Genomic DNA, 10833 nt, shown 5'->3' with positions numbered 1-10833 from the left:
CAAAGCATTGTCACTGTGTTCTCTCGGTATTCCTCTCAATTACCTCCAGCCCACATGTCCCGTCCCCCGTCCCCCACCCCCTTCCAAAAAAAAATCCTCCCTCCCATCCGATCCACCCCCCTCCCCTGTGCGAATCATCAGGCTGTCCAGTCTAATGGACACTGCGGGTGGTTAAAACAGCGCACCGCGCAGTTCTATACTGTATATGTGCCGCTCAATCAGCATTGAGCAAGGGAGCTTTTGTGTATGTATGTGTGTGTGCCGTGCTTGGGGTGGTGTTGCACAGTTAACACGTGAAACCCGACTTTAAAAAGCAGCAGCTGTGAAACTGACGGGTCTGGTCAATTTCTCGCGAGCTGGGACATTCCCTGTGCGTTTGTGTCTATTTCAGCTGCAGATCAGAAGCAAGACACCAAGCGTGAGAGACAGTCAGGAGAACCACACACACACACTAATGTACACGATGGACTTCACTTGGCGCTTCCTCGCTCTCCTCCTCGCCCTTCCCGCGGCGATCGGCTCCTTTCACGACGAGAGCCCGGTCACCGACGGATACTGCAACCGGATCGTTCGGTCTCAGGGCAGCCGGAGGGACGGCAACACCGGATTCAACCTCCAGATCGAAGGGAATCCCGAATTCTACACCCCAGGCAGCACATACCGGGGTAAGCAAATCCGAGTGCAATCGAGGCGCCTCCAGCATGAACGAGACTGCTCCCTCACCCTCTCCCTCTCTTCCAGGACTTGTTTCTGGGGTGTTTGATAACTGTTTGTAGACTGCCGTCTCCATGAAGATAAATCAAATCCGGTTAAGTTGTATTTTAATGTGTATTTTTTTGGTATTCCGTGCTCCCTCCTAACTCTGCCGGGAATTTGAAATCTGTGTGCTAACTTTACAGGTATTGCATCTGGTGTGTTTTTCTCCGTTTGCTAATTTATTTCGACTCCCTCTCCCGATAGTCACCCTCTCGGCCACAGTTCCCTCCTATTTCCGTGGCTTCACACTCATAGCTCTCAGGGAAGGCGAGGACGGCGACAGGGAGGAGGAATATGCTGGCAACTTTCAGGTAGGACAAGTCACATCACACCACCACCACCATGACCACCCTCCCCTCTCCTACCCACTTCAGCTCACTCCATCCTTTACCCCAGCCCAGCACACCCCTTCCTGGCAAAGGTAAAAGGAAACGGCTAAAGCATTCAGTCCCACCTTTCACATCGAGGTGAACATTTGTTTACGAGGCAGGGTTGATAATCAGGGAGAGAGCGTGTGACATTTGAACAGAGCCATTACTCCTAATTAGGGCGCAGAGAACCGCCAATGTCCTGCTCACAGGGAAGCAAGTGTGGGGGCCACACTCACAATGTCTTGCGAATGAATTCTGATATAAATGTTTGGTGTCTGTTAAGTGGATGTGTGGATATGTGCACAGTTAGTCTGCAGATTCGCTCACTTCCATACGGTTCAGGAAAATGTTTGGTTCGCAGTAATTATTAGGAGAGGTTAAATAATTTCAGAATTGAACAAATTTGAACAAATATAGAATACAAAGAGAACCGCTGTCTTTGTTTTTCCTCACTTGTCGTTTGCCATACATATACATGACAACGCTGTAAGTCTGTGAGTGAGTGTGTATATGAGAAAGTGTGTGGGTGACCGGATGCTTATGTGTGCGTAAATTTGTATGTCAGTGTGTTTGTGTGTGTATGTGCGCGTGTGTATATGTGTGACTGTGTGTTGAGCATCAGTATGTATATATCCATATGTGTCAGTGCACGTCTGTGAGTGTGACTAGGACTGAATGCAAAAATCCAGTCATCAAAATCGTTTCTAAATTACTCTGAACTGGAGCCAACATATAATCCACGTGCACAATTAAACTGCAGATTCACTTTCTTGAATCGGGAAAATGACTGCTTTCCAGAGCCGTTATTGAGAGAAATTCAATCACTTCGGAATTGGGTTATCTTTGAACAAATAGAAAAATAATTTGTTTTTCTCAATTGTCATTTCTCAAACACCATACAATTAACAACACTGCAAGTGTTCTGTATCTATCCTGTAAACTGTACTCATCTAATCTTCTATTCAAATGATCTGGTAATTCATTTTCTAAAGGATCACATCCCCCTTTCCTGTGTTATTTATTTTGTTTAATTCTAATGCTTGGGTAATTTAGAAAACATTCTGCAGCAAAATATACTTTGAATTATTAGAATTTCAAATGGATTGAAACCTTATCAGTCTGTTTGTCTCGCTCTTTCATTCCTTTTTAAGTACACAGTGATGATTTGTTTCAAAATAGAATAAAGGAGTAAAACATTCATACAGCTCAGAAAGTTTTGTATGATTGTAAAGCACCTTGGGCCCCAAGTTCTGGAACACCCTCCCTGAACCTCTCATCCTCTCGACCTTGAGTTCTTCCTCCTCAGTTGTTTCTTAAAAGCAACTTCTTTAGAACTATAGAAAAGTTACAGTGCAGAAAGAGGCCATTCAGCCCATCTTGTCTGCGCTCTTTGACCAAACCTTTGCTCTGCTGATATAATATCTTGTTACATTTTATAATGTTCTTGTAAAGTGGCTAGGGACATTCCATTCAGTTAAAGGCACTATTGTGTTGTTTTTGACATATCCGTGTTAAATGAAACAGCAGAGTTGCAATCAAAGTTACAGTATATAAAGCTCTGGTTTGACTCCCGTCTGGAATATTGCTTTCAGCTCTGAGTGCAGATTCGCCAGAATGATACTGAGACTAGATGAGTTAAGTTATGAGGGCAGGTTGCATAGACTAGGCTTGTATAGCCTTGATTAAGATTAAGGGCTGAAATTGTTGCAGTGTTCAAGGTGGTTGTGATTTGATCGGTAGATAGAGTTAAATTCTGGAGTCTAGAATAAAGGAAACTTTATTAACCTTAACTTAGAGCGGAACTATTCAGAAACCATTTCTTCACATAAAGTAAAGTGGAAATTTGGAATTTTCACATCTCAGAAATCTGAGGGTCAATTGAAAATGTTGAAACTGAGATGAATACATTTTTGGGTATGGTTATTAAAGATCAAAGAACATTGATGGATAAATAGTTAAAATACAGATTGACCATGAACTAATTGAATGGTGAAACAGATTTAAGGAAATGAAAGCCACACCTGTTCCTGCTTCCCTACATGATGAAAGATATGCTTAGGTCTGGAAGGTCGAAGTTTAATTGAGTAATTACTGTTATGTTACACATTATTTGCATGGAATGCATTTGGGCCTGAGTTGCGCTTGGGATGTTAATATTTGGGTGTTGAAACTATTTTCTCTCTCTTCACTACATCAGCAGAAGCACCGCCTGATTAATTTTAAATGGGTTAACACCTCTGCAAAAATTGCAGATGGTCTTGTGAAGCATTTTTGTGCTAGTAAGTTGTATGTTATTTTTTTCTTTAGTCATTCATGGGATGTGGCCATCGTTGGTTAGGCCAGCATTTATTGCGCATCTCTAATTGCCCTCGAGAAGGTGATAGTGAGTTGAACTCTTGAACTACTGTAGTCCAGGTGGTGTAGGTATACCTACAGTGCTGTTAGGGAGGGTGTGACACCCAGCAACAATGAAGGAATGGCCGATATATTTTGAAGTTGAAATGTGGCTTGGAGGGGAACTTGGAGATGGTGGTTTGCCCATACGCTTGTTCCTCTGACCCCAGTTCAATTCCAGATTGGGTCACTGTCTGCATGGAGTTTGCACGTTTTCCCTGTGTCTGCGTGAGTTTCCTCCAGGTTCTCCAGTTTCCTCCCACAGTCCAAAGATGTGCACTTTAGGTGAATTGGCCATACTAAATTGTCCCTTCATGTCTAGGGCTGTGTAGGTTAGGTTATGGGGTTACAGGAATAGGGGGGCAAGTGGGAATGGGTAGAGATCTCATTTGTAGGGTTGGTGCAGACTCGATGGGCCGAATGGCCTCCTTCTGCACTGTAGGCATTCTATGTAAACATTCTATAATGGGCGGGGTTCTCCGTCCTGCCAGTTCTGTTTTCCGGCAGGGCACGCCCCCGCTGGCAGACGGATTCTACATTCCCGCAGCCAGCCAATGGGGTTTTCCATTGTGGCCACCCCATGGCATTGGGAATGCTGCTGGCGGAATGGAGGAGCCCTGACGATGGAGAATCCCGCAAGTGCCCTTAATGTAATAAAGCACACCTACGTGTTTCGCAGGAGCATTATAAAGCAAAAGTAAAATTTGGACAGTTCTGTCAAAGAAGCCCAGTCATTAAGGGTGATCATATGCAATATGAAGTCTATATGATGTCAGAATGCCTAGTCAATGTTACATGATTTAAGCTCTAGCCTAAGTCTACCATTAAAGATATAATTATGCATCTGGGATAATATTTGTTGGCTTTATTCCATTTTAATTGTTGATGCACAACAACAATAATTAGATGATAGATTGGAATGTTAAATCTATCAATCATTTAAAATTGCTAGAAATATGAATGATTGCATTTCAAAACCTATTCATTGATTGGTTTATCTTTCATTGCACTTGAGAGTATATAATCAAATTACTTCATCATTTATTGGTTCTTGCATTATTATTATGTGTTTGTGAAATCGGTTAATACCTAACAACAAATGCTACTAACTAGTGACATCTCTGGCTCAGTGAACAATATTGTTGAAAGTCACAGGTTGACGTTTCACAACAGAGACTTGAGCACATAATCCAGGGTGACACTGTGGGTATCAGTAACAAGGGAGCACTGCACCATCAGAATTGTGGTCCTTCAGGTCAGATGTTAAGTTTAGGTTTTGTCGCCCCTCTCAGATCGATGCAACGATCCCAGTGCGCTGTTTTGAAGATCCCATTGACCTGGGTCAATATTTTGTTGTGCAGCCAACAGAATCATAATGATGTTTGTGAGAGCTTACTGTGCGCAAATTGGCTGCTTTGATTTCCTACATTGCAACAGGGGCTCCACTTCAAGAGAACTTCATTGGCCGCAAAACACATTGGGGCACCCCGAGGTCATGAAAGGTTTTGGACGAATTGCAACTTTTAAAAATAATGAATACTATTAACAAATGTCTCTCTCTCTCCCTTGCTCAATCTTCAGATAATTGATCATGAGGACACGCAGTTTATGACAAACTGCCCATACGCTGTCACAGAGAGCACACCCAGGAGACGGACACGCATTCAGGTCTTTTGGACAGCACCCGCTGTTGATTCAGGATGCGTTATATTGAAGTAAGTTCTGTTGCTCATCAGTGAAGGACTCAAGTTTGACGTTCTGGAAAGTAACTGGTCATTGATGTATTTACATTGGAAGAATTAAGCAAACAAAGGCCACCAAGGCCCAGCAACTTTGACTTCTTCCATTCTGGCAGTCACACGTTCAGCTGAATAGTGCTGTTACCATATCTAATGTTACCTTTCCAAGGCATTTTGCATTAACAAGTTGCTGACTAACCATTAAAATAATTCTCTTATATGTTAGCTTGCAACCGACCCAGGCATGTCTAAAGAAAAACGTGCATTTCTGGAGCATATTTCGTAACCCAAATGTCTCAACCAATGAAAAATACATTTGGAGTGTAATCACTGTCTTGATGCAGGAAACACAGAAGCCAATTTGTGCACAGCAAGCTCCCACAAACAGTAATGAGATAATGACCAAGTCATCTCTTTCAGAAGTGTTGGTTGAGAGATAAATATTGGTCAGGACAACAGCCCTGCTCTTCTTCAAATGAGTGCCATGGAGTATTTTATATCAATCTGAGAGAGACCTTTAGTTTAATGCCTCGTCCAAAAATTGACACCTCTTCATAGTGCAGTACTCCACTGGCACTGGCAGCATCGACATGGATTGTGTGTTGAAGTCTCTGGAGTGGGACTTAAGCCCACTGAGCTGTGAGATTTTGAGTCACTGAAGGTGCTTGTAATTTTATTAACCATTTTTCTTGAACAGAGCAAGCTGTGCAGTTCTCTTTCCTTAGCTATTATAGCTCTGGGCGTTATATATTAGACGGGTACATAGATGTACTGTTTTGACGAGGTATGTCTGTGGTTCAGTTGAACAAGATGGACTAGAATACAAGATAAATTTACTGCATGGCACCGAGAGGGTGCAATATTAAAATGAGCTTAAGTATTCTGTTAGTGTGTGGCTTATTTGGAATGCAATGATGTACCATAGAGATTCTTAGCCATTTGAGTCATTTTTTAATGGTTGATTCACAGGAATCTTCAATGAAGCAAATTTTTACAGCAAAAGAACACACTTTGGAATGGTTGATTCAGGAATGGAAATACTGTATTGAAAAGAGTGCAAAAATGGGAGTAAATAAGATTCGGTCTCTTGAGTTTCAATGTATTTTTATCTAAAAGAACAATTCCTTCACCAATGATTGTTACAAATGGCTTGGTCACTTGTCAAATTTTCACTCTGAATACAGACAGTTACTTAAACCTGTCAAACTCTGTGTTCTCCCCATTATCAAGAGTGCCTGCTTCCATTTCCATAAATATAGCACGTCTCCTCTACAGCCTCAGCTCACCTTTTGCTGAAATCCTCAACTATGCTTCTGTCAATGTTCTCCTGGCCAACCTCCCATCGTGCAACCTCTTGAGCTCACCCAAGACATTAGCTCCTGTATCCTAATTGGGAACATAGCACATTCACTCATGATCTCTTTGCTCGCTGACCTTCATTGGCTGCTGGTCCAAAAACGCCTCGATTTAAAATTGTCGGCTGCATTTTCAAATCTCTCCATGGCCTAGCCCCTCCCTATGTTTGCATTATTGACCAGCCTCACAACCTTCTGTGATCTCTGTGTTCCTCCACTTCTGGCCTCTTCCATATTCCTGATTGTCTTTGCTCAACTATTAGTGGCCTTGTGTTTAGCTTGTAGGGACTTAACTCTGTCAACAGGATCGAATGTGACTATAACATTCAATTATGGAGCAGCTTTATGAAGAGAAAGGCAAGACAAACTTATACAATAAAGATAAAGGCTGGTCAGTGATTTGCAGAGCAATACAAGCTTTATTCTTCCCTTGTCGTATCTGAATGGCAGAATACACTTCTTATCGATTTGGATTTCCTTGTGACGTTTCGAGCATTCCTGCTTCTTTCTTATCATTATCCTTTCCTAGCCACACCAAACTCCTTGAGAGGACTGCTATTATGCTGACAACACGGGCTCCCTCCGCTCCACCCGCCAAACTAGCCCCCCTGAGGTGACCAGTCAGAGCTTTCCATGTATATACACAATCATGTGGCTCTTGTTCAATCATGTGTGTTTATGTGAACACCATTCACCTGTGCATGGCACAACATGCATTTCCTTTGTGCTCACAACTTCTGCAGTTCAGCTATCTCACAGTTCTAAACTAGTACAAGTTGTTTTTTAGAACATGGCATTATTTCTACAGATTCAAACCCCAACAGATTATATTAATACATAAAGAAAGAGTGTAATTTTTACAAGGTTCCAAGGCCCTAAGACTTGAATTCCAGCTTCAAATCTCTCCATCTCTCAACGTCTCTCTTTGAGATGATCCTTAAAATCTACGTCAAATCTGTCAGAAAATACCTCTTATGTGGTTCTAATGGGTAGATTTTCTTTGGTAACACTCTTGCTAAGTCATAGAATTTACAGTGCAGAAGCACTGTCTTGGAGCATTTTGTATGTTAAAGATGCAAGTAATTGTCATAGCTGATGGCATGTCTTCACATCAAGCAATTGTATTCACTTGGCTTTTATTTTGTCATTCATCCCCCTTTGCCAGATTGACAGTGTGCATTGTCCAGTCTTATTAGCATGCCTCCTGCTTTGCTAATTCTCTTTGCTCATTGCCAATTGTCAATCTTTTATTCACGTCTTTTTGTACACAATCTCATCATCTCAGTTTGGCTGTTCCATGTGACCTTTTCCCAACTGACAACGATTCCATTGCATATTGGGAACACTAATTTGAGCTGTGAGGTGCATGGGCATACGCATTGGAATCTTCTTATCATGACATCCTCTGGTGCTCCAGAAAGAGCGCTGCTTCCTCTTGCTACCACTCTGACCTTTTAAATGAGGTGCAACATTCTACCGCACGTTGCAAATGAATTCTGCTCCTGCTTGTCTGCCTTCCAACTTTAAGTACCACCGTAAATGCTGATCAACATTTATCCATCAGCCAACACCACTGAAACAGACTTTATTCAACAACTACAGCTACTTATATTTATATGGTGCCTTTAATGTAATGACACTTCCCAAGGCATTACGAAAACGAAGTATGACATAAAGCCATATAAGGAGATAGTCGCTTAAAGGAGGCAAGTCAGGCAGAGCAGCAGAGAGGTGTAGGGAAGGAATTCCAGATTCTGAGGCCCAGGCAAACTCGCAAACTGTGTAGCAATTATGATTGGGGATGCACAAGAGGCCAGAATTAGTGGAACACCAATATCTCGGAGGGTGTGGCGTTGGAGGAGATTACGAAGATAGGGATAGACAAAGGTATTTGGAAGCAAGGATGAGAACTTCAAAATCAAAATGTTGCTTGGCCAGGAACCAATGTAGGTCAATGAGCACAGACGTGTTCGAGAACTGGGACTTGCTGTAAGTTAAGATTTTGGCTGCAGAGCTTTGGGTGACCTCAAGTTTACGGAGGGTAGAATGTGGGAGACCTGCCAGCGGTGCGTTGGAATAGTTGAATTAAAAGATAACAGAGGCATGGATGAGGGTTTCAGCAGCAGATGAGCGGAGACAGGACGAGATCACGATGTTATGGAGTTGGAATTGGGCTTGAGATGACACAAGGCCAGAAGCTCATCTCAGGGTAAAAAGTGACATCAAGGTTGCACACAGACTTTATGATCTCCAACTATATATTTAATCGGCATTTGTTTGGAATTCACTGCATGCAAATTATCATCCATGTTTAACTACTTCCAACCAATGTCTACATTTCCAATGTGCGTGAGTGAGCCCGAATTGCCTTTGGGACATCTCTGAGAGCATTAAAGCTCTTCTATAAATCCAAGTATTTTCTTTCTTTAGCTTATAAAGTTTCAGTTTCAGATTCCATGCTGTATTACACCCGACCAACAGATTTTAAATGTGGAATCAAACCACATCTGGGCAAAGCACCTTGTCTCTTTACTTCTTTCTTGCATTCCGTTGTTGCCTCTACAACTCTGAAGCTGCAGAAACTCATTTGCCATTTTCCTTTGTAGAGCCAGCATTGTGCAGAAGCGGATAATCTGGTTCCAGGATGATGGGGCACTCACAAAGAGATTGTGTGAGAAAGGTAAGTGATGCAATCCCTTGCCGTTTTCTGTTGTTCCTATTAGACATTTTGCTAGTGATGTGGAACTGTCTAAAGGCAGCTTGCTTTCAGTATCTGTTATAGCTTCAAATCAGTGTGGGCAATTTTGACTTTGTGCAGTACTGTAATGCTAGTGACAAAAAGCTGGAATTCCAATTTGTATCTTTGTATTTGTCCATGGTGTGATGGACAAAAACATCTATTCTCCTTATACCAGCATTAAAGGACCTAAAGTGTCAGGAATTTGGGAAGTCTTAACCCAGTTATTCCAAGTTAAAGACTGTAGGCCAAACCTTTCCTTAATTTGACAATAGTTGACATTACATTGCCGGCCTTGTTCAGTGAAATCTCCAGCATGCCTGCTGTGGCTGCAGGAATGGGTGCATTTGGAGGCTCTTGTCTAAAGCTGGGCTCAATGTGCATCATTGGGAGCAATAGGGAGAGCTGCCCTTGGCTTGGCATTGTTAAACCTGACCATTGGTCCTTGATGCTGGCAGTGGGGGCTGAAATTGTAACTCACTCAAAACACATTCACATAAACAGAGTTACAAACTAGTGTCGACATTGGCTCTCTGCTCCTTTCCTCACATCCACTCTCCTCTGTCTTTTAACACCATGAGTAAAACAAATCTGCTAAAATGTGCGCGCAAGAATATTTGATTCAAGTAAATGCAACACTGATTCACACATAGAATAACCCAGAATAGGACTATAAGAACAGAGGAAATAGGAGCAGAAGTGGACTATTCGTCCCCGCCAGGCATCTCTGCCTTTCAGTACAATCGTGGCTGATCTTCTCTCTCAACCTCACTCCTGCCAGCACTCTTGCTTCCCTGAAAAATCAAAAATCAATCTATCCTAGCGTGGAATGCACAGTTCTCTGGGATAGAGAATTCCAAAGATTCACAATGTTCCGAACAAAGAAATTTCTCCTTACCTCAGTCCTAAATAATCGACCTTTTATCCCAAGACCTTTTATCCGTGTTCTAGATATCCCAGCCAGGGGTAACCATCTCTGTGTCCACCTTGTCAAACCCCTTCGGAATCTTACTTGTTTCAATGAGACCAACTCACATTCTTCCAAATCCGGAGAATATTGACCCAATTTATTGTTGGACAACCCTCTCATCCCAGGAGCCAAGTAGTAAATTAATGTCCGCTTGCTCCCATTACCAAACATTCCTAATTCAAACCCAGAATTGAACAAAATGTTCAACATTTGCTTTATGGCACTTTAGGTTTACAGCACAGAAAGAGGCCCTTCATCTCATCATGTTTGCGACATCCATCAAGCACCTATCCATTCCAATGTCATTTTCCAGCACTTGGTCTGTAGCCTTGCATGCTTTGGCGTTTCAAGCGCTCATCTAGCAAACAAATAGAAAGCACAGGTTGGGGATAAGAGGTCGTTTTTCTGATTGGATGATAGAAAGCAGTGTTCCGTTCCACTAGTCTCAGTGCTGACACCATTGTTGGTCATAATTTGGACTTGAGAGTAAGTAAATCGCTATTAACATTTG

General features: G+C 42.3%; 1 protein-coding gene across 1 annotated transcript in view; it reads left to right on the top strand.

Moving 5' to 3' along the window:
• Positions 1 to 6: 6 nt before the first annotated feature.
• The window catches only part of LOC140384480 (spondin-1-like), a 455772-nt gene continuing 444945 nt past the window's right edge, over positions 7 to 10833 (top strand). Inside the window, exons 1-4 of the mRNA XM_072466224.1 lie at positions 7 to 665; positions 961 to 1067; positions 5103 to 5236; positions 9222 to 9295. Coding sequence (XP_072322325.1) covers positions 455 to 665; positions 961 to 1067; positions 5103 to 5236; positions 9222 to 9295 — 526 coding nt within the window. The 5' untranslated portion in view covers positions 7 to 454. The remainder of the gene's footprint in view (positions 666 to 960; positions 1068 to 5102; positions 5237 to 9221; positions 9296 to 10833) is intronic.

Source organism: Scyliorhinus torazame, chromosome 10 (assembly GCF_047496885.1).
Source record: "Scyliorhinus torazame isolate Kashiwa2021f chromosome 10, sScyTor2.1, whole genome shotgun sequence".
In the NCBI taxonomy this organism is placed as follows: domain Eukaryota; kingdom Metazoa; phylum Chordata; class Chondrichthyes; order Carcharhiniformes; family Scyliorhinidae; genus Scyliorhinus; species Scyliorhinus torazame.
Note: the sequence above shows the minus strand (reverse complement) of the source record. Positions and strands in the feature narration are given on the sequence as shown.